This window comes from Anomaloglossus baeobatrachus, chromosome 2 (genome assembly GCF_048569485.1).
Source record: "Anomaloglossus baeobatrachus isolate aAnoBae1 chromosome 2, aAnoBae1.hap1, whole genome shotgun sequence".
In the NCBI taxonomy this organism is placed as follows: Eukaryota; Metazoa; Chordata; class Amphibia; order Anura; family Aromobatidae; genus Anomaloglossus; species Anomaloglossus baeobatrachus.
In genome coordinates this window covers 725,530,340-725,554,582 of record NC_134354.1, presented here as the reverse complement: position 1 = coordinate 725,554,582, position 24,243 = coordinate 725,530,340, and the positions used below count along the sequence as shown (strand labels likewise).

At 45.4% G+C, this 24,243-nt stretch overlaps 1 protein-coding gene across 3 annotated transcripts in view; it reads left to right on the top strand.

The window, feature by feature from the left end:
* The window catches only part of MTUS2 (microtubule associated scaffold protein 2), a 927,516-nt gene that overhangs the window by 873,248 nt on the left and 30,025 nt on the right, over nucleotides 1–24,243 (top strand). For all 3 annotated transcript variants that reach the window (XM_075337361.1, XM_075337362.1, XM_075337360.1), the window contains exons 9-12: nucleotides 2,223–2,437; nucleotides 8,791–8,896; nucleotides 13,256–13,329; nucleotides 17,563–17,661. In XM_075337361.1, the coding sequence (XP_075193476.1) occupies nucleotides 2,223–2,437; nucleotides 8,791–8,896; nucleotides 13,256–13,329; nucleotides 17,563–17,661 (494 nt within the window). The remainder of the gene's footprint in view (nucleotides 1–2,222; nucleotides 2,438–8,790; nucleotides 8,897–13,255; nucleotides 13,330–17,562; nucleotides 17,662–24,243) is intronic.

The following is a 24,243-nucleotide window of genomic DNA, read 5'->3' as shown; positions in this document are numbered from 1 at the left end:
CACCTTAGTATTTTTTAATTGCATTTTTGACTCTGTGTTTTTTTTTCTCTGTTTGGGGTATCCTCCCTTTAAATCTGCTTTGTTTTTTTGTTTTTTTAAACTTCCTGGTATTGACCTCATTAGGTGCGGATTATATGTGGTTTTGATGCGTTTCCGCCACATAAACACACTAAAAATACTTGCATTTTTTTTACCTGAGGAATTTCTGCATCTAATGCAATTTATTTGGAAATTCCAGACAGAAGACTCAGCGTTTCCACAAGAGAAACTGAAATACTGTTGCTCGGAAAACCGCACCGCAGGTCACGTTACGCAATGCAAAAAGAAGCGCAGTGGACATGAGATTTCTATTAACCTCATTCATTCTGCTTATACTGTAAAACCCTACGTTTTTGACACAACAAAAATACCTAGTGTCCGAAAAACTTGTCATGGGCACATACCTTAAAGGAAATTGTAGTTGTCTTTTATGGGAGCTGTAGCTATCACTGTACTGTGGATGAAACCTTTCTAAAAATCAAAACACTCAAGAAAGCTACCATGGGTTATCATATCATTGGTTATCCTGGTCATTACTATGTGTCCTCAGGAATGGGGCTGCAACATCCGAAACGCATTGACCTGTACTTGGCAATTTCAATTAAAGACATGAATTAATTAATTCGGTTGAAAAGTGATAAGCGCGGCGTGACACCTGGTTTTCCTTCATTTATCAGCAGCATGATATAGGCAGAGATCCAGCGTTCAATGATGTATCACTTATATTTCTATGTGCAGCCATTCTGACACAGTGAAAGATTTTAGATTTTGAAAGTAGCAGAGATGAGAGAGCTATCCCTGCCCACACCAGGTTTTCAGTACACATTTCCATAGACAGAAGCTGCTAATCAGAGAAGGGGGCGGTGTCTGACTACAACTCAGATGCTGCTGAGACCCACTAATGATAAAGATAAGATGCTTAAGCTAAAGGCCCCTTTACACACTGCAACATTGCAAACGACATTGCTGTAACGTCACCGGTTTTGTGACGTAATAGCGACCTCCTCAGCGACATTGCAGTGTGTGAAACACATCAGCTCCTGGCCCCGCTGTGAGGTCGCTGATCACTACACATCTCTCAGGACCATTCTTTGGTCCTTTGTTTCCCGCTGTGCAGCATGATTGCTAGAAAGTCTCAGTGTGTAAAGGGGCTTTACAGCGACTTCGTTAGCGACTTCCCTTTCAAAAAGCTGCTTTACAACGTCCCCAATGACTAACTAGGTCGTTCTGCAGGTCCGGATCGCTGTTGCGTCGTTGGCCAGGTCTGCCTGTTTGACAGCTTACCAGAGACTCACCAGAGACTTTGTAGCGATCCCGGCCAGATTGGGATCGCTGGTGGGATCGCTAGAAAGTCTCAGTGTGTAAAGCGACCTTAACATAGCAGGTAAACAAAAAAAGACTGTGAGATAATAGATGCAGGGCTGAATTGTCTGTTTTAACTATTACAGCATGCTGTCTTCAGGTTACACTGCAGAAACCTGCTGACAGAGTCCTTTTTAAGAACGGCTACATATGTAGTTAGTGATGATCTGAAAGCTGTTCTGTAACTAGCTACCTGGCCCCCCTTAAATCTCATTGATGAGATGGTCCCTGATGTGGTTTGTCTGTGTTGCTTCCATAGAATATTGGAAGGTTTTCATTTTAGATAGGAGAGCAATGCATTGCAAAGTGTAAAGTAACTCTATGCACACATGGCTCAATGGTGGCCACCAGTCTGTCACACCTTGGAGTATAGTATAAATGTGTTTCCTTCATAGCCTGGTGTAAATTGTAATCCTGCACTGTCATAAGGGAATTATTCAAATTTTCTCTCCAGGAAAGGAGACAAACTCTAGCGCCACCTATTGGAAGTAGCAATCCTAAAAGTCAAAATTGGCCTTTTAACAAGCCTTTTCATATGACCTAGGATATATGCCAGATCAGAATCCCAATTTGCAGACACGGTGTTTCGGGGTGATTGCCCCTCGTCAGTGCAAAGTGTGGGTATTTGATCTGGCTGTATGAGAAGCTATGTGGGGACCATGGGGGAAGACTATTCTCCTTATGGAGACCTGACAAACCAGTCTGGCTGTCAGTGGTAAGGGGACATAAGGGTCATAAGGGAGGACTTCCTCCTGACTTCGTACTTGGCAATCTGCAGAAGTTTCTGGATAATCTCTCATGTATTCTTGTTACTCTTTTAGCCTTCAACACAACGAGGTGCGAGAAATTACAAAAAGAGAAGGAGGAATTGGAAATCAAATTTGATAATGAGGTGAAGAAACTGGAACATCATCAGCACGAAGAATTGCAGTCACTGAAGGAGAGATTACAGCAGCAATATGACAAAGAAATGGAGCATTTACGGCTGGAGCAGAGCTCCCAACTACTCCATATCCGTTCCCAGCACCAAGGCCAGGTCAGTACAAGTCTGTTATTGTGCGGGATGGGACTGGCAAGAGACCACAGTCATTGCCTACAATAATAAAACATCGACCTTCCAACTCCATCATACCTGGGTCTAAAAGTGTGGAGTTAATATAATATAACTATATTTTAGTTGTTTTAAGCTGATGCAGAGAAACAACCCCCTACCCCCCGCCTCGCATAGACCTATAATTAATGGTGGAGTTTTGGCTTTATACACGTAATACTCGAGGGATCTTACACCACTGAAAATAACACATTCTGTATCTAGATCTCTACAAGCCCTGGAGCTTGTTACTGAGCACAACTTACTAAACCAAGCTCAGTATTACCAATACTACCACTATAAAAGGGCAAAATAATGCTGACACACCGTGACCATGTATTACCACCATCCTTTTAATGAACACAACCCACTATATCAAGAACAATAATACCACATATATCCACCACATCAAGACCATATATTGCAAAGACCTAATCGGAGTATAATCCTCATCCTGTTACGGAACCAAACCCACTATATCAATAATACAACATACAAGCGCCAAATATCCCCAAATCTTGATCACATAATACCACAATACCAGCATATACATTAGTGGCTACCATACCACTATATTGATCAATAATAAAAAAAACTGTTATAAGGCCAACATTACCCCATATAGTGACCATATAGTGTTTTATTGTAGTTACACACATGAGCTCTGTAGGTAGTATATAATGCATAGTGTAAGTGTACACTAGTGAAATCTCCAATTGAAGGAATTAATTTTCCTCTTTTCTTCTTCATCCAGCACATGGTTTTTCCAGTCAGGACTGAACTATACAGAACATAACACAGATATCTACAGCTGATCACTTCTAGAGCATCCGCACAGCTTATCGCCCCCCCCCCCCCCCTTCACTTATACAGTAACCGTACTTCAATATTGTTCAATCCCTTAGTGACAACATTTTTAGTTTCAAAAATAAAAGTAATGTCTCTTTTTGTGCCACGTGCCTAACATAAATGTCACCCTCTTTTCTCCCGCATACAGCTCTTATGCTGTTGTGTCCAAATACAGCAGCATTGCCTGTAACCCACAAACGCCAGCACCTATGTACTAGAAATCACATCCATTCTTTTATGCTCCCATACAACTGTAATGTGTACAGTAGAAATATTCCTCTTTGTGGCCCCCATACATTAACATTGTTCCCTCATGTGGTCCTAATTCATTAATAGTGGCTCTTATACATTAAGAAATTCCTCCAATGTGGCCTCTGTGTATTACCAACTAAATCCTTGTTGCTCCCATCCAGTTTTAATGTCCGTGATCTAAATATGGTGCCTCCTCCTCAGGCTATAGAACCATAGCCTCAACCCCCCTGATGAAGCCAGTCATGGTGAAACATGTCGGTGAGGCTATTAGCTGTTAGGTAGTTTTTAACAGGCAGTGTAGGTGATAGCCAGCCATACTATGTTAGGATTTATCCAGAGCAGTGTCGGTCCGCGGCCGCACTCATCTAATACGGAATTTGCCTCCCACCTGCCACTTTTAATCTTTGTCCAATTATATAATTTAATAAAGTTTATTTGATTAGGTCTTTAGTTAGGGTACCTCTTGTTGCTCTTTGGGCAAATAGTGTTTCCTCAGTGATCCTCTTCACATCAAGTGGCTCGGTGTTGTCCTTTTTGTGGTGCTGATGGCAGTGATGTTTTTGTGCCGTTCTCTGCAGCAGAGGACTCTGTATAGCTAATGCAGAGCAGGGAGCCAGTGGCTCTTTCCTCTGCAATTAGATTTTTCATCCTAGGGTGCACATTCAGTAGAAAATAGTGCCGGCCACTTTCGGACCCTCTTCATGTCTGACCCCGGTTGCAGCTGCATTCTTTATGTCCTTGATCTTTATTTCCCTGATTTATTCCATGTAGTATTATATATTGAGCGCACAAACTAAACTCACCAAATGGTGGTTGCAGAATTTTGCCATTTAATTTGAGGTCTGGGATTTGGAGTTTGTATCAGAAAATGAATCTCTAACCACTATTCGTTTCTGAAAAAAAAAAAAAAAAAAAAAAAAACCACCGCAAATGCTAAAAAAAAAGCTATCCACTGCCAATAAGTAGCGGTGATCCTTCCAGCCTTTGTTTGAAAGCAGCCATTATGTCAACTACAATAAATCAGTGGCCGAAAATGAGGCGCAACTTTTACTGGTATAATCAGTCATCCTAGCGGATCCGAACTTGCAATAATTTGGCAGGTTGTACTGTATTTTGCAATCTACAGAATTTCATTATATAGTAAAAAATATAATTTTGTTACAAGCAGGATCGGGCTGTATAACACAGCCGACATCTACCGTGTACGGAGCAGGCGCAGCTCCATACATACAGAATAAAAAAAAATTCCTTTAAGGCCTCTGCCACATTCACGTGAAAATCACGCACGTGCCGAGAGACACGTATTTCCCCTGCGTGTTGTGTGCAGGTAAGTACGTGTCTCTGGTACGTGCGTGACACGTGTGTTCTACGTGTGCTATCCGCGATAGCACACGTAGAACCGGTAATTAACATACTCACCTGGTCCTTCCTGCTATCCACGCTGCTGTCCGTGGTGCTGATCCTCGGTCTCCAGCCCTCCCGTCTCCCCGCTGCTGCTGCTGCCAGGCAGTGAAGTGAATATTCTATGAGATTAATGAGCGGCGGTCGGCAGCAAGAGGCAGCAGCGGCAGAGACAGGAGGGCTGGAGAAGGTGAGTAATGTTTTGGTTTTTTTCCACTGACACGTGTGTTTTCTCCGGCGTGTGTCACACGGGACCGCATCCACACTACACCCGTGTGGTACGGGTGCGGGCCGTGTGACACCCGTGCTGCGGGAGAAAACACTGACATGTCAGCGCTTTGGAAAACGCACACACGTACAAACGCACACGGACACACGTTCCGTGTGGTTTTACGTGTGTGTGCCTGCTACAATAGGGTAGCATCGCTGGCCACCTCCTAAATAAAGATACTGTAAGATTCAGCATGTAAGTGAGGTGGGACTTATGGGTGGACCCACAATTGAGCAAAGTGTATGAGAATCCACCACTGATGAGCTTTCCCTCTGTGCATGGGGAATCTATTGTCATTACACTTCACTTTTTCTGAATTTTTGGCAATGCAGCTCCTTGTTATGGTCCCAAAGTCAGACGACAATATAGTAATGCCTTCACCTTCCGATGATCTCCCATCCAATCGTCTACTCGTGGCCCAGTAATTAGGACACCACATTCTCGGAAGTGTTCTTCTCAGTGGGAAATAAGCCTCGCTTGCCATAATTGTGAGTCACTTGCCATACTGTCTCATGATTAGCAGCATTCCCTGTGTAATTGGTAATTATGTGTTACGGTAGGTTCCACTCGTAACGCTGGTATTATCCAGAATGATGGATGTTCATTTCACATGTGCTGCACCCTCCCAGAGGAATATATGGCAAGCTTTTAATACCCGCAGCTTAATCTATCATTTATAGCCATGTCTAAATACTGACGCTGCGTAGCTGCCAGCAGTTCATGTATTACGGAGGTGAAATGCCTGGAGAAATGCCTGTGCCCTATAATTGGAAACATCTGACATCCTGACAACAAGCAGATCTGTGTAATAAGAGTTCAGCAATAATACAGCAACAATTCATCATTGATCCCCACAGATAGAGAGAATCAGATTATAGAGCATTACTAAACCCTCCATACAATACGTCTTGGCTAGTGATGAGCGAACTGCTCGGTGCTCGGGAAGCGTAATGAGCATTTTGATGCTTGGGTGCCCGGTACTTGTTTACAGAGAATAATAGAAGTCAATGGGCATTTTTTTGGTAAAATCTTTTGACTAACACATGCCCTTTATAATACTGGTGTCTTCATTTGTTCAAAAAGGGAATTTGGACAAAGTTATACCATTCCTGCTATGATCTAAGGCAGCGGTGGGCAATTAATTTTCCCATGGGGCCGCATGAGAAATTGGGATGGTTTTAGAGGGCCGGACTAATATAATTAACTCAGTTCTACCCAATATACTACATTACACCCCCTCCATATACTACACCTGTAATAAACTACACCACTACACCCCCATATACTACACCACTACATACTACACCTGTAATAAACTACACCACTACACCCCTATATACTACACCTGTAATAAACTACACCACTACACCCCTATATACTACACCTGTAATAAACTACACCACTACACCCCTATATACTACACCTGTAATAAACTACACAACTATATACTACACCTGTAATAAACTACATCACTACAACCCCATATACTACACCACTATGTACTACACCACTATATACTACACCTGTAATAAACTACATCACTACAACCCCATATACTACACCACTATGTACTACACCACTATATACTACACCTGTAATAAACTACATCACTACACCCCCAGTATTAGTCACCAGTTCCCCCCTCAGCTTATTAGTCACCACTCACCTCCCCCTCCTCATTGTCCCCTCCTCAGCTTTAATCACCACTCACCTCTCCCTCCTCATTGTCCCCTCCTCAGCTTTAGTCACCACTCACCTCTGCCTCCTCATTGTGCCCTCCTCAACTTTAGTCACCACTCACCTCTCCCTCCTCATTGTCCCCTCCTCAGCTTTAGTCACCACTCATCTGTCCCTCCTCATTGTCCTCTCCTCAGCTTATTAGTCACCACTCACCTCTCCGTCCCCAGGCACCTCCGTACGGGGCCCCCTGCTGAGCTGCTTTTTCTCTTGTTTGGGCACTGGCTGCGCCGATGAAGTTCTCCTAGGAGCCCCCGCCGCTGCTTCTCTCCGTGAAGGCCCTGGCTGTGCCATTTCTTCTCCTTCCGGGAACTTTTGAAATGACACACGCCGCGCAGTATTGATGACTTCAGGGCGCGCGCGCGTGTCACAGAGAAAGTGTCGGCAGGGAACAGAGGAGAGATTCCTGCATTCCGCTGCCTGCACTGACTGTGTGGAGCTGCAGGATCGCTCCTTGCCCAGCACGCAGTAGCCCGGCTCCACTACACTGGCTGAAGACGGGCGGGCCGGTCACGGACAGTAGGCGGGCCAGATGCGGCCCGCACCTTGCCCAGGTCTGATCTAAGGGATACTTTTTCTTCATTTTTTAGCAGTGCTACCAATATAAAGAAAATATGCTGCATCGGCAGACGTTCCTGATTTAGTATTTGTCACGCTAAGTACCGGGAACTACTCCGCAAATGGTGAAAGCGAATGGAGACCCTATTCCTAGGGAAGAGGGAGATGGTGAGCTCTGACCAAGCCTACCACTGGGCCATGGGTTCCATCACCGCCCTAGATAGCTTCCATACCTATGCGCCTAGCAGGATACCTGGCCCTAGGCTGACCCTGATCTGGGCCCTAGATAGGCAACGGATGGGATGAGCTCTTTGTTAACCCCACTAGGAGCTAAAGAACACAGGGATAACAAACAAGGGAAAATAACAAACAACATATCTCCAAGAAGATACAGGGAGAGGGACTGCAAAATGCAACAAAGTTACTCTAGATGATTGCAAGCCGACTGCTTGCACTCAGGATCTGTAGGTAGTTAGAGCTATCACCAGCACAAGTAAGAGGAAATAAAGGTATATAAAAACACCAAGAGAAGTGCTGATAAAAAAAACAGCTGAAAGGCTGAGGAACTCTGATGGGTCCTAAAGGGAAAGGGATGAAAGCCAAGTAAAAATAATAGACGTTCAGGGAGCATTTTGCACAACCAAACACTGTGACCTTCTATAGCAGGACACCACAGGACTGTCTGTCACCCATGACACACCCGTGACAGTATTATTACTATTCTATTAAAGGGGTATTCCCAAAAATGCCAAGTTCTCCTATAGAGAAGTGATAACTTGCTGATTGCTGGGAGAGTTTTAGCTCTAGGACACTCAGTGATGCGAAGAACGGGACTCTGCTAAGCCCTATCTTGCATGCAGCTGAGGTGCATATGATCAATTTCTATCCAGTCATTGTCTATAGGACTGCTGCAATTAGAAAAGTGCTGTACTTGGCTTTCCCCAGTAGTCCTATACACAGTGACTGGAGCAGTGATCAAACATGCACACCTCTGCTCTGTGCAACACTGGGCTTTACAGAGACCCATTCTCAAGATTGCTGGGGGTCCCAGCAAAAAACCTACTGTGATTAGCAAGGTATCCACACAATAGGTATAGGTAGTCATTTTGTGTTGTGATCTTCATTGTCTGCATTTCCTTGTCCTTTAAATACCTCAATTTTAAAGGCCAAGAACCCTTTATCTTTCATATTGAAACCTGAGTTTAATAACGTTCTTGTTTTTAATGTACAGATTGAAAACATGGCTGCAACACACGAAGCTGCACTCTTAGAGATTAGGACCAGCCATTCAACCTCCATCGCTGCCATCCATGAAGACCATGAGAGAAGAGTTCACAGTAAACCTTTTTTATATATATATTTTCTTTTAAATTGGGTATCTAATTTAGAAAGCAATTTTTTTTTATATATCCAACTGGGGAAATGTGTGTTATCAGATGGAGATCCCTCATTTATTAGCCAAAGCAAAGTGGGGTCTCAAAGAACATCTCTCCCTTTGGAGGACCTGTCCTGTTGTCTCATAAGGACTGCTGGTTGATTTGTAATACCTTGTCTCTCCTGTGGAGGCGCTGCAGGGAAATTTATCACTAGTTTCTAGGTTTTTTACTGATTACAGATAAGTTTTAGAGGTCCTATCAGTTGGATGTCTTGTGATCTGCATATTATTATTGAAGCTTCTGACCAGCGGCGTAACTAGAGTTCACTGGGCCCTAGTGCAAAATTCGGACCTGGGCCCCCATCCATCCACGCATGTTGGTCAGATGTATGTATATATATGTATATATTTAGCATTCTAAGGCTACTTTCACACATCCGGTTTGAACACTGCGGCTCAATCCGGCTGTGAAAACTATGCAACGGATGCGGCGAAAACACCGCATCCTTTGCATAAGTTTTTACATGCGGCCCGTCCGTTTTTTTCCGTTTGCGGCATGCTACTGAGCATGCGCAGTGGAAAAAACCGCATGCGGCGAGCGGATGCGTTTTTTTCCGCATCGCGCCGCATCCGGCCTCCATAGGTATGCATTGAAAAATGCGCCGCAGGGGCCGGATGCGGCGCGATGCGGTGTTTTTTGCCGGAGCAAAAAACGTTGCAGGGAACGTTCGATCCGGCCGCGGCATCGGCTAAATCTGCCGCATGCGGCAAAAACCGGACCGAACGCAAGCCCCTGCGGCACAATACGGCACTAATGTAAGTCTATGCAAAAAAAAACCGCAACCGGCGTTACAAAAGCCGGTTGCGGTTTTTCTGCAGAACGCCGTATTGTGCCGCAGAGCAAAAATCCGGATGTGTGAAAGTAGCCTAAATCCTATAAAGATGTACGAGTTGCCCTCCCCTCATTATGTAGTAATGTCCCCCATCCTGTTCTAATGTACGCCATCTTTGGCTTCTTTCTGGTAAATATGCCCCTCACCCTGGTATATATGCCCCCATCCTGGTATATATGCCCCCATCCTGGTATATATGCCCCCCATCCTACTATATATGTCCCCCATCCTAGTTTTTATGCCCCCCAAGCTAGTATGTATTATCCTCCTCATGGGTCTCTACTGGTGTATACTGTCCACTTCCTGGTATATACTGTACTCGCCCACCCTGGCTTCCATGTCACGTGGCATCCTAATCTATAGCTGGGCCACAGTGGACAGCCGCTTTCATTCGCGTCCAAGCTATGGCAACTCATGATGTCATTGCCTCAGTCATGGGGATGCTGCTGAAAGCTGTCGGCTTCTGTTTGGCTGGCAGTGTGTATCGCAGTGCAGGGTCCTGATAGGTTTCTGCATCGCGATGTATTTCAGCTGGATGTGCTGCCTCGGATGCACATCCAGCTAAAGTCGGGGCTGTGGCCGACGGGCCTCATGTACCCCCCCCCCATCGCGATCCCTGCGACCGCGATTATTCCGCCCCTGCTTCTGACCAGAAAATATAGTTCAGAGCGAAGCACCATTCAACCGTACAGATGAGGAATACAAATATCTCTTTAGCTAATGTAATTTTGACTTTTTTTTCCAAAAAGGGTTTGAATAATGTAGATTTCTGTTTCCAAGCAATGTACATTTTGGAGGAGTCTGTATGTAGACGATGCATTCAGATCGTGCAGTCAGTGCATAGTGCATGATTCCTGGTCACAGAAAGCGACAACCACTGAGCACCACATAACCTCAGCACAGTGGTTGTCACTCGCACCCGTGAAGGACATGGTGTATGAATGTTAGCTACAATACTAAGCCGTCACTGAAGATAATTTATTATACATGGAAATTAGCCTTCATGGTTGACAGTAGACGCTGCTGTTTTACACCCGACCCCCTATGAACATGTCGACAGCTCGTATGATGGATGTACCCTACATCAACTCAGGAGGTCTCCGTGGATTTCAGTCTTTTTTTTTTCTACTAACCCTAAAATAGATTTTACAAAGGATTTTCTCTATTTTTATGTAAAGTTAGAAAGAAATGATTGGAAATATGTCTTGTATGAAGGCAGTCTTACTATTGTACCACTTACCAACCCAGATCCTTAATGAAAGGTGCAGGAATCAGCTCTTAATGCTAGAAAACAAATGGAGGATGGAGCAGGACCCTGTGTTTAGGAGTGTGGTGATGTCAAAAAGCTCCAATAAGGAGACACATTTTTATCTCTTCTCATTCATTTAGGCCCTGATTCATCATTGTTCTTTCTCTAATTCTCTGGAGTCTTTTCTTTTTTAGTGACTTTTGTATTTGTACATTATTACATAGCTTTATGTTTTGCACAAGTTTTTATGTTTGTCTTTCTTTTTCAACATTTTCTTTTTTATTCCTCTTTGACAACTTTACTTATCCAGATCCGTTATATTCATGAAGGCCGGGGCCACACGGGGCACTAGTGCGATGCTCGCATGACACTTGGCTCACGCTGGCAGTACAGCAGAGCCGAGTGTCATGCAAGTGTCCTTGCGACTGAGGTCTGACTGTGCGAGCGGACCTCAGCTGCGGGGGGCGGACCAGCACTGAGGAGGGGCGAGCCAGCACTGAGGAGGGGCGAGCCGGCACTGAGGAGGGGAGGGAGGAATTTATCTCCCTCTCTACTGCGTAGCCGGCTATTGCCATTCTCACACTGCACTCGCGGTACACCGGTGTACCGCGAGTGCAGTGCGATTTTTCTCTCGCCCCATTCACTTGAATGGGTGTGAGAGAAAGAGACTCGCATTACAATTGCAGCATGCTGCGATTGTTTTCTCGGTCCGATTAGGGCTGAGAAAATAATCGCTCATGTGCGCTGACAGACAGGCTAATATTGGTCCGAGAGGAATTCGATTTTTTATCGCACTCCACTCGCACCGATTTTCATGCCGTGTGGCTTAGGCCTTAATCTCATTCCAGTCCCTGCCTGGGGTAAGGTTTCTGGATAAGTTTTTTTATTTTGGCTTATTATTCCATTTTAAAGACAATTGTGCAACTTTTAAAAGAATTTGCGACCTTTTCGAAGCTAAAAAAGTTGAAAAACTGCTGAAAAGCAAAAATAAAAAACATTTTTTAATTTTAGTCGCCGTGCTCATCTCCTTTCTCAGTAATGGGAAAGTCTTCACTCAATACAGATTTTACCTCAGAATTGAGAATTTTGATAAAAACTGTTCAATTCTGGCTGAGAAAGAAGCAGATTTGCCTGATTAAATATATTACAGAGTTACTTATTTTCATGTGCACTATTGATTTATGAAATAAAAATTAAAACGGCAATTACTCTTTTTAAGCGCGTTTTGCCCTCGTGTGGAGAAAAGGAGTATTTTGTAGTGTTTTTAAGAGTGCACCTGTCCTGAAAGTTAAAAGGAACCTGTCACCTAGAATATGCGTTCTGACCTATCAGCAGACGCATGTGTGCCCTAATTACACCTCCCTACCCATCCCTGTGCTGTAAAATTGTATAATGTGAAAGTAATAAAAAACATTTTATTACCTTCTTATTTCGTATGTAAATAGCAGGGAATGTGGCACAGGGACCTATGGACGTCTGCATATTTCCGTGGTATCACGCCCCTGTGGGCGTGATACCATGGAGCGACGTCCCCGTCGCTCATTCTATCCTGCGAGCACTGCGGCAGGCTTCTCTTCCGGGTTCTCCTTGTCAGTTTCAGACGCGCACTGTGGAAAAGAAGCCTGCCGCAATGCTCGCAGGATAGAATGAGCGACGGGGACGTCGCTCCATGGTATCACACCCACAGGGACGTGATACCACGGAAATAGGCAGACGTCCATAGGGCAAGGCGCCGCCCCTGTGACCACATTCCCTGCTATTTACATACGAAATATGAAGGTAATAAAATGTTTTTTATTACTTTCATATTATACAATTTTACAGCACAGGGATGGGTAGGGAGGTGTAATTAGGGCACACATGCGTCTGCTGATAGGTCAGAACGCATACTCTAGGTGACAGGTTCCCTTTAAATAACCAAATTCTCCTTCTATTCTGTCATCAAGCAACTTGTTTTCTTTCAGATTAAAAAAAAAATAGTTTTACAAATCCACATGTGTCTGAATTTCAGTTTTAAGGCTCCTATTTACTTTTCCTAAAATAGTAAGGGCTGGCTTATCATTTAATGAGCCATTTGTATGTGTATATTTGTGTTCTTCAAATTCCAAATTGTATATTAGTTTGGCTGCCTGATCATTATAGAATAAGTTCTTATTTTGTATTCACCTTTTCTTGTTAGAATTGAAGGAAGGCCATGAGCTGGAAAAGAAAATGTTAGAAGATGGCTTTGAAAAATTAAAACTATCACTACAGGTAATATTTTTATATATATATGTTTCCAATATGCAGCATTTAAATTACAACTCATACATATGACACCCACAGCACAGCCCTACATACCAAGGCTGTGAAGCGTCCCGTATGAATGGAGCTGAGATCGATCCTGCACACATCCGCTCCATTCACGGAGGTAAGGCCAATCCTGCACACATCTGCTTCATTGACGGAGCTGAGGTCGATCCTGCTCACATCCGCTCCATTCACGGACCTGAGATAGATCCTGCACACATCCGCTCCATTCACGGAGGTAAGGCCAATCCTGCACACATCCGCTTCATTGACGGAGCTGAGGTCGATCCTGCATACATCCGCTCCATTCATGGACCTGAGATAGATCCTGCACACATCTGCTCCATTCATGGAGCTGAGGCCAATCCTGCACACATCCGCTTCATTCATGGAGCTGAGGTCGATCCTGCACACATCCTCTTCATTCATGGAGCTGAGGTCGATCCTGCACACATCCGCTTCATTCATGGAGCTGAGGTTGATCCTGCACATATCTCCTTCATTCATGGAGCTGAGATCGATCCTGCACACATCCGCTCCATTCATGAAGCTGAGGTCAATCCTCCATTCATGGAGCTGAGGTCGATCCTGCACACATCTGCTCCATTCATGGAGCTGAGGTCGATCCTGCACACATCCGCTCCATTCATGGAGCTGAGGTTGATCCTGCACATATCTCCTTCATTCATGGAGCTGAGATCGATCCTCCACACATCCGCTCCATTCATGAAGCTGAGGTCGATCCTCCATTCATGGAGCTGAGGTCGATCCTGCACACATCTGCTCCATTCATGGAGCTGAGCTCGATCCTGCACACATCTGCTCCATTCATGAAGCTGAGGTCGATCCTGCACACATCTGCTCCATTCATGAAGCTGAGGTCGATTCTGCACACATCTGCTCCATTCATGAAGCTGAGGTCGATCCTGCACACATCTGCTCCATTCATGAAGCTGAGGTCGATCCTGCACACATCCGCTCCATTTATGGAGTTGAGGTCGATCCTGCACACATCTCCTCCATTCATGGAGCTGAGGTTGATCCTGCACACATCTCCTCCATTCATGGAGCTGAGGTTGATCCTGCACACATCTCCTCCATTCATGGAGCTGAGATCGATCCTGCAAATATACGCTCCATTTGTTCTTACAGGAGTGTCAACTATCTCCAGCGGTCACACTATGGCCTCGCTCATATCTGTGTATAAATATGCCGAGTTCAATGTTAGATATAAAATTTGATATCACCTTCACAATTCTTGCATCCATTGAACTTGTGAGTTTTTGGAGAGTTTCTGCTTGAATTTCTTTGCATGATGTCAGAATAGCTTCCCAGAGCTGCTGTTTTGATGTGAACTGCCTCCCACCCTCATAGATCTTTTGCTTGATGATACTCCAAAGGTTCTCTATAGGGTTGAGGTCAGGGGAAGATGGTGACCACACCATGAGTTTATCTCTTTTTATGCCCATAGCAGCCAATGACACAGAGGTATTCTTTGCAGCATGAGATGGTGCATTATCATGCATGACGATGATTTTGCTCCAGAAGGCACAATTCTGCTTTTCGTACCATGGAAGAAAGTTTTCAGTCAGAAACTCTATATACTTTGCAGAGGTCATTTTTACACCTTCAAGAACCCTAAAGGGGCCTACCAGATGTCTCCCCTTGATTCCGGCCTAAAACATGACTCCTCCACCTCCTTGCTGACGTCGCAGCCTTGTTGGGACATGGTGACCATCCACCAACCATCCACTACTCTATCCATCTGGACCATCCAGGGTTGCTCAACACTTATCAGTAAACAAGACTGTTTGAAAATTAGTCTTCATGTATGTCTGAGCCCACTGCAACCGCTTCTGCCTGTGAGCACTGGTTAGGGGTGGACGAATAGTAGGTTTATGCACCACAGCAAGCCTTTGAAGGATCCTACACCTTGAGGTTCGAGGGACTCCAGAGGCACCAGAAGCTTCAAATATCTGTTTGCTGGTTTGCAATGGCTTTTTAGCAGCTGCTCTCGTAATCCGATGGACATGCCTGGCAGAAACCTTCCTCATTCTGCCTTTATTAGCACAAACACATATGTGCTCTGAATCAGCCACAAATCTCTTCACAGTACGATGATCACACTTAAGTGAGTCGACCATCAGGGTTTTCGGTAGGGGGTACTCTGGTGCCGGGACTATGGATACTTTACTCTCGATGGAGTTATCACAGGTGGTCGGTCCCGGCTTCGTGCCCTGGGCGCTCACTCTGCGGGTGGGGAATGGTGTACAGGGATGATTTTGGGGATATACATGACGCCACCTGTGGTGTCTGGTAAGCGGGATATACCAGCGCTGCCCGCGGCCGACCTCTGAGGTGATGGTGGCGGCAGCTTAAGATCTCTCAGCTCCCCACAGGTGGAGCTATTTTACCTCAGGGCGGCGGGTCGCTGACCAGGAGGGAAGCGACCGAGCAGTGATGGCTGCCTTCTTCTCTGACGTCGCAGGGTCCTGTCGAGCGGCGGAGAGACGACACACCGAGTCCACATCACCTTAAACAAGTCCTTTTTACTAGCATCTGGTTTATTTTGCACAGTTCAGAGCAACAACACTTCGGTTACCAGAAGGCCAATGGTCACAAGTTTCGGAGGAGATTTGATGACAGAGTCTCTCTCTGAGGTGACCTTTCTTTGTCTCTTTCTCGGTCTCTGCTCTGAGGGCTCTGTGACTCCCTCTTTAACCCACTTGTTAGTCTCGTCATTGGTTGTCCCAAGGGTCTGATGCTGCACGATTTCTTTATCTATCCCGCAACAGCGTCGTGAACTCGGCTTGGGGTTAGTAGTCAGACTCTTGATGGGTACCGGGACTCCTCTTATTTAGGATCCCAGGTTAACGGTCAATGGTTTTGGGGATAAACCTGACAAACCTCCTCGGTCCCGTTATACTGGTGTCGACCTGAACTCTTCAGCCGTCTCTCGCCAGACCTAAAGCGTCCCCTTTCCGTCTGGGTTACCCCTTTTCCTGTGTCTTTCTTTTTTTTCGGGGTACCCTCGACAGGACGTCAGGCCTATGTTATTTCTAGCCCTTCTTTCAGTCATCAATTTACTCTAGTCTCTGCTTGTCACTCTTTACTGACTGACTGTTAACTGACCAACTGTCACCCAGTCGTCCTGGCAACCACGTTGCGTCTCACGCTCAGCTAGGCTCCACCCCCCCATGAACCTACTATATAAACAGTCCCAGGAATATGAAGGTAGGGGCTGCTGAGTCAATGTTACTCAATCTAATATAAGACTCTGCATTTCCTCTCTCTTTCACCTGTGACCAAAGGGCACTGCACCTTGATGTTAAGGTGCTGTATTCCCCTGTAGTGCCTAACCACAGGTGCGCCACATAAGTTTTCGTGAAATATCTAATGTTTTTATCCCTTGTCCAAGGCATTGCACTATTTGATGCTTTTTGGCAACAGACAGATCCTTTTTCTTTCCCATGTTACTTGAAAACTGTGGCCTCTTTAATATTGTGGAACATCCAGTTTTCCTTTTATTGGGCTCACCTGGCAAACTCATTATCACAGGTATCTGAGATTGATTTCAGTGATCCAAAGAACCCTGAGACACAATACCATCAATGAGTTTCATTGAAAAAAAAAAAAATAATCGCTATGACACTTAAATCCAATTTGCATAATAATTTGGAACATTGTGCATGTATTAGTATGTAAAACATGATAAAAACGCATTGTATACGGATGCTAGGCAAGATAAAAAAAAAAATCGCACACTTTCATAGCATTCTCTTGACATACTATACGCATGACACCAACTTTTCTGATTGAGAATCTGAGTGATTTTTCTATACACAGATGTGAGTGAACCCCAAGAATGATGGAGTGGCAGTACACGTGATCGCTTCAGGGGTTTTCAGATCACTGGTTCTCAGGATCTCTGGGGGGCTCCGGCAGTCGGACTTCAAGTAATCCGGAGGTTAATCCCTATCCCACAGAGAGGGGATAGCTTTTAATCTTGACAATACCCTTTTTGAGGGGCTTTACTGGATTAAGAAAAAATTTGAGAAAATCAGTGCCGCTTTCTTCCAAAAATGCTTGTACCCATGTAAATATTTCTGCCCCAAACATAAACCGTAAATTCTGTCTCTTTACATTATTAGACATTATATTGTTTTTCATCTACACTTTTTCCTTAATTTATTTCAGGACCAAGTTGACACCTTGACGTTCCAGAATCATTCATTAAGAGACCGGGCAAAGATGTTTGAAGAGGCGTTAATGAAGAGCACTAATGAACAGCTGGAGGTAACCTCGGGTTCTTCTATCCCCTATATTAGACTGTATATTGTGGGCAATGCTCACGTCCATACTTTCCAACTTTTACAGAATAGAAAAAGGGACAAATTATGCCGCACACTAAACAAGCCATGGCAATTTTGGCAGCCACATCTATTTTACCATTTCTAGCTACTCTAGCAGAGTTGTCGTTGGGGTCACAGAATTCGTGACGCACATCCGGCCTTGTTAGCAATGTCATTGCGTGTGACACATACGAGCGACCGCTAACGATAAAAAATACTCACCTGATCGTTGATACGTCATTAAAATCGCAAATATCGTTGATGGAGCTGGACGCAGGTTGTTCGTCGTTCCTGCGGCAGCACACATCGCTACGTGTGACACCCCAGGAATGAGAAACAACACCTGCATCCTCCGGCAACAAGGTGGGCGTGACTTTCCTGCGGCTGCTCTCCGCCCCTCCGCTTCAATTGGACGCCTGCCGTGTGACGCCGCACGAACCGCCCCCTTAGAAAAGAGGCAGTTGGCTGGCCACAGCGATGTCGCTAGGCAGGTAAGTATGTGTGACGTGTCCTAGCGATGTTGTGCGCCACGGGCAGTGATTTGCCCATGACGCACAACCGACGGGGGCGGGTGCTATCACCAGCGACATTGCTAGCAATGTTGCTGCGTGTAAAGCAGCCTTTAGGCTGTGTTCACAGCAATTGCTGACTTTTATCAGCTAAATGTTTTGCTCCGAAAATCTGCTGCATTTAACTGTTCAAGCAAAATGAAGGTAATTTGATGAAAACTGCACCCATTGTGCTTGTAAAGATGTGGCTGAACTCTGCGGTATTGATGCATTTTTTCTGAGGCTACGTTCCCACGATGAGCTTTTGTGAATCTTTGATGTTCCAGGTTTTCCTCATCTATTACGTAGGTTAGGTTACATGTGTTTTTATCACGTTTTTGTCCCTTATTTTTATATTTTGTGCTAAAATAAACTGCTTTGTTTTTTGGCTTTAACAAAACTTTGATATACTTATGTACATATGACATGCATTCTTGATGAAACGCGGAATTGCACTAAAAACATTTGTGCAGTTGTAACCTGCACATTTTCTGCATCTAATCCAAGTCTATGGGGAAAATCTGCACATAAAACTCTGCATACCCGCAATAGAAAATTGTCATACTGTGGATTTGATGCACACACCGCAGGTCAGTTTACGTTGAGTAAAGAAGCTCCGAGGACAGGAGATAAAAGTCCCATCCACTTTGCTGGAGCTAAAAGACGCTACGTTTTTTGAGATGGCATCAAAAACTCATCGTGGACACCAGCCTAAGCTTCTATGCGGAGTTTGGGGAAAAAATGCCATTGCAAATTAAGATATTTTCTGTACTATAAGAAAGCATGGAAAAGTCTCAAATTTGCACCAATAACGCAGCAAATGAGGGGAAAGAAGGCATGTATGGGGAGTGACCAAGTAAAGGGAAATATGCTGAACCTTGCATTGTGCCTTGATGGAGAAGGGAGGATGGATATATACAATGTAGGTGGAGGGGTTTGTGTCCCAGAGCTGTGGGTTTTTTTTTTTTTTTTTGGGCCAGCCCGGTCCTGGTGCCATCATTCTGTGTGGTGGTTACTATACGGAGTGGGAAGCTGTTGGGCTATTATACAATGTGGGGGACTATGGTGGCCATCATACTGAGAGGGCAACCATGGTGGCCAAGATGTGGTGTGTGTGTGTGTGTGTGTGAGTGTGTGTTTGAACAATGGGGCCATCGTACTGTGTTGGGGAACAATTTAAGTTCATCATACTATGAGGGTTATTACATAACATGTTGGAGGTCACTGTGGTAGCATCACTCTGTGATGGGGCACTCTGAGGTAATCATACTTTTGCAGGAGGCACTGTGGAGTCAACAAACTGGATGTGTGGGGGAGCAAAGAGATGAAATTAAGTGGGAATTAACTAAGTGGACTTAGGTGGATTATAATGAGGACAATCTGGGCAACCACCTGGGGCCAGATTGCACTCATAATGTTTAGTGTGACAACACATACTCACTTCGCTCCTGTTCCCTTGATGTAGATCTTTGGGCAGGTAGCCTTCCTGGAAATACGCTGCCAGCAATACAGAATGCTAGTGTAGCTCCAGGGAGCTCCTATCATCCATGTGATGAGGTCATCACCCGGCACTGGTGCCAACATGGACGTGCAGGCATCAAGAACAAGTTAAACCCTGAGGGTCAGAGCAGAGTTGTTTGTTTTGTTATCTGTGTATGGGATGTGTGGCAATATATAGGAGGCTATGTGGGGGCTTATACTGGCTATAGGGGGCTATGCGGGGGCTTATACTGTCTATAGGGGGCTATGCGGGGGCTTATACTGTCGATAGGGAGCTATGAGGGGGCTTATACTGTCGATAGAGTGCTATGAGGGGTTTATATTGTCTATAGGAGCTATGCGGGGGCTTATACTGTCTATAGGGGGCTATGTGGGGGCTTATACTGTCGATAGGGGGCTATGAGGGGTTTATATTGCCTATAGGGGCTATGTGGGGGCTTATACTGTCTATAGGGGGATATGCGGGGGCTTATACTGTATATAGGGGCTATGCGGGGACTTATACTGTCTATAGAGGGCTATGTTGGGGCTCATGCTGTATTTAGGGTCGCTATGTAGAGGCTTATACTGTCTATAGGGGGCTATGTGGGGGCTTATACTGTCTATAGGGGCTATGTGGGGGATGATACTGTATATAGGGTCGCTATGCGGGGGCTTATACTGTCTATAGGGGGATATGTGGGGGCTTATACTGTCTATAGGGGGCTATGCGGGGGCTTATACTGTCAATAGGGGGCTATGAGGGGTTTATATTGTCTATAGGGGGATATGTGGGGGCTTATACTGTATATAGGGGCTATGCGGAGACTTATACTGTCTATAGAGGGCTATGTTGGGGCTCATGCTGTATTTAGGGTCGCTATGTAGAGGCTTATACTGTCTATAGGGGGCTATGTGGGGGCTTATACTGTTTATAGGGGCTATGTGGGGGCTGATACTGTATATAGGGTCGCTATGTGGGGGCTTATACTGTCTATAGGGGGATATGCGAGTGCTTATACTATCTATAGGGGGCTATGTGGGGGCTTATACTGTCAATAGGGGGCTATGAGGGGTTTATATTGTCTATAGGAACTATGCGGGGGCTTATACTGTATATAGGGGCTATGTGGGGGCTTTTACTGTCTATAGAGGGCTATGTTGGGGCTCATGCTGTATTTAGGTCTCGCTATGTAGAGGCTTATACTGTCTATAGGGGGCTATGCGGGGGCTTATACTGTATATAGGGGGATATTCGGGTGCTTATACAGTCTATAGAGGCCTATGTTGGGGCTCATGCTGTATATAGGGGGTTTTACTGGGACTCATACAGTATTTAGGTGGTCAGGATACTTAATTCTGCTCAACATTAAGTGATATAATTATTGTTTTATTTAATTTCAGCCTATTGGTCCGGCCTCCACAATAGTTATGGTCTTTCATGTCACCCAGTGGGGAAATTTTATTGCCAACCCCTGCTTTATTATGTATGGCTCTGCTCTGTTATGTATGTAGTTGTTCCTAGAACTAAAACCTTTCCCATATTCAGTCTTATGCAGAAATGTGAGCGCTGTCAGTCCTTCATCAAGTGCATTTATGTCATAGAAATGAAATCTGAATAATTCAGACGTCTCTCTGTTGGAAAGTTACTGAAAACCAACCGGGAAAAGCAGCAGAGGTGTCATATTGCTGTATCTGATATTATACAGTATGGCAGTAATACTATTCATTATTCTTTTTATTCTGATGTATCGCTTTAAAGGGAAACTGTCACTAAGTTTTTGTTACCCACCTGAGAGCAGCATCATGTAGTGTCAGAGACCCCAGTTTAAAGGGAATCTGTCACCAGGTTTTTGCCACCTAATCTGAGAGCAGCATAATCTAGGGGCAGATATCCTGATTCCAGCGGTGTGTCACTTAGTGGGCTGCTTAGTGTAGTTTTGATAAATTCACTGATTAATCAGCAGTAGATTATCATTACAGGACTACTTGGCGTGCTGCAGGTAGTCCAGCATATTCATGAGTTTAAGGAAACATTCTGCTCCACATTCATTTAATGGCTCTGTTCTTACCATGCATTGCTCTCTGAGCTTTTTGCTAAGGCTTAAAATAAAACATCCAGGTGATGAAAAAAAAAAGCTGTAGAAGATCAGTAAAGCCAGGTATTCCCAAAGATAGTCTCCATTTTATGTAGATATGAACTCGGTAATGTAAACCTGTTTTGAGATTGTGGAGTTTCCCTTTAAATTTTGGCAGTAATCAAATGATATTATTTTTAGCTTGTGCAGTCCTACATCTGCTGCAAGCGGATGCCAACCTTGCAGATTTTATTATTCCAGACACAATATTTGTATACAGAAATCTCTGATTCTGTGCCAGGCAGCATCACACTGGCGCTTGTCTGACAAACCTTCCGGTATTAAATAATGAAAGACACAAGATAAAGAAAGAAGGAATCATTGCAATCCATCTTTCACTATGAGGCTGAATCCAATGAGAGAGAGAACCTGGTCAGCAGTGATGAGCGGGCACTACCATGCTCGGGTGCTCGGTACTCGTAACTAGTGATGAGTGAGCACTACCATGCTCGGGTGCTCGGTACTCGTAACTAGTGATGAGCGGGCACTACCATGCTCGGGTGCTCGGTACTCGTAACTAGTGATGAGTGGGCACTACCATGCTCGGGTGCTCGGTACTCGTAACTAGTGATGAGTGAGCACTACCATGCTCAGGTGCTCAGTACTCGTAACTAGTGATGAGCGGGCACTACCATGCTCTAGTGCTCAGTACTCATAACTAGTGATAAGTGGGCACTACCATGCTCGGGTGCTCAGTACTCATAACTAGTGATGAGCGGGCACTACCATGGTCTGTTCTCGGTATTTGTAACTAGTGATGAGCGGGCACTACCATGGTCTGTTCTCGGTATTTGTAACTAGTGATGAGCGGGCACTACCATGGTCTGTTCTCGGTATTTGTAACTAGTGATGAGCGGACACTACCATGGTCTGTTCTCAGTATTTGTAACTAATGATGAGCGGGCACTACCATGGTCTGTTCTGGGTACTTGTAACTAGTGATGAGCGGGCACTACCATGGTCTGTTCTGGGTACTTGTAACTAGTGATGAGCGGGCACTACCATGGTCTGTTCTCGGTACTTGTAACTAGTGATGAGCGGGCACTACCATGGTCTGTTCTCGGTACTTGTAACTAGTGATGAGCGGGCACTACCATGGTCTGTTCTCGGTATTTGTAAGTGACTCGCCCACCCCAGGGCTATGGGACACCCGGTGCCGGGCCGGACTAGTCCGGTGGTAGTCAGTGGTGGCTGGGCCCGGCTCCGTGGCCCTGGTGGGTGTCAGTAGAATATGTGGCTGATGACTTTAAGTTTGTTAATGGTTGTGTTCGTGACGCCACCTGTGGTATGCGGCTAATAAGCCGCCGCTGCTGTGTGAGGCCTCCGGGACGATGTTATGGCAGCAATGGTAGTACTGCTCCCCACAGGTGGAGCAATGCCCGGGGCACAGTTGGTGCTTGTAAATGTCTATGCAGATGAAATAACTGAGGCAACTTCAGAGGTGCAGTTCAAGTTCTTTACTCACAGTTCTTGTCAGGGCAGGCAGGACCCTTGGACTGCTGGGACCGCTGTCAGGGAATTCCGTCTTCTGGGTGATTCCGAGTGTGAAATCCGGTACCCTCTCTCTTAGTGTCTCCTTCTCTGCTGTCTTCACTAGCCTTGCCCGAGTTTGGATGGCCCTGGCTTGGCCTCCACCACAGCCTCCAGGCTGGGGGGTCACCTGTCGGCTGATTACCCCTTTTCTGAAGGTCTGCTATGGGTTCTGGCCCTGGGAGCTTGCAACGTCCCTGGGCCTCGGTTTTTACTGTTTGGAGATTGTCTTTGCACTCCTCCAGTCTCTAGGGACCGTCCCCTGTCGCAGCTTAATCACTCCACCGATGTCAATGTGGACCAGGCCACCGCAGCCTGCAGCTACTCGTAGCGCCTCTGGGCCCTCGGCTTCGGTACCCAACAAGGACTGCTCGTGGTACCTACAGGACTACCCACGGCCCTGCGACCCTTTCTTTCTTCTTTCTTTCTTTCCTTTCCTTCTTCTCCTTGCCTGCCTCCAGCAGGCCTCCTCCTCCCTCCTTTCTCTCGTTCTTCTTCTCCAACTACATGCTCACTCCTCACTCTCTCACTCCCCGAGCTAACTGACTAAACTTGACCTTCCTATCTCTGTCTGCTCTCCTTGGCTCCTCCCACCTCCCCAGTTGCTAAGCAGTAACCTATGGGAGCAGGGATGGGTCTTACAGCCCCTCTCAGCATGCAGCATGGGAGGGTTGCCTGCCACTTTCCCTGGTCCTGTGTGTCCCTAGCAATGGGTGTAGTGTGGATTTACCAGGGGACCGGAGTTCACTCTCTTCCTCTCCCAGAATGGGGCATCACACCGCTGATGGGGTGCAATGACCTGTGGCGACGGAAGCCTCAGGGGCGCCACAC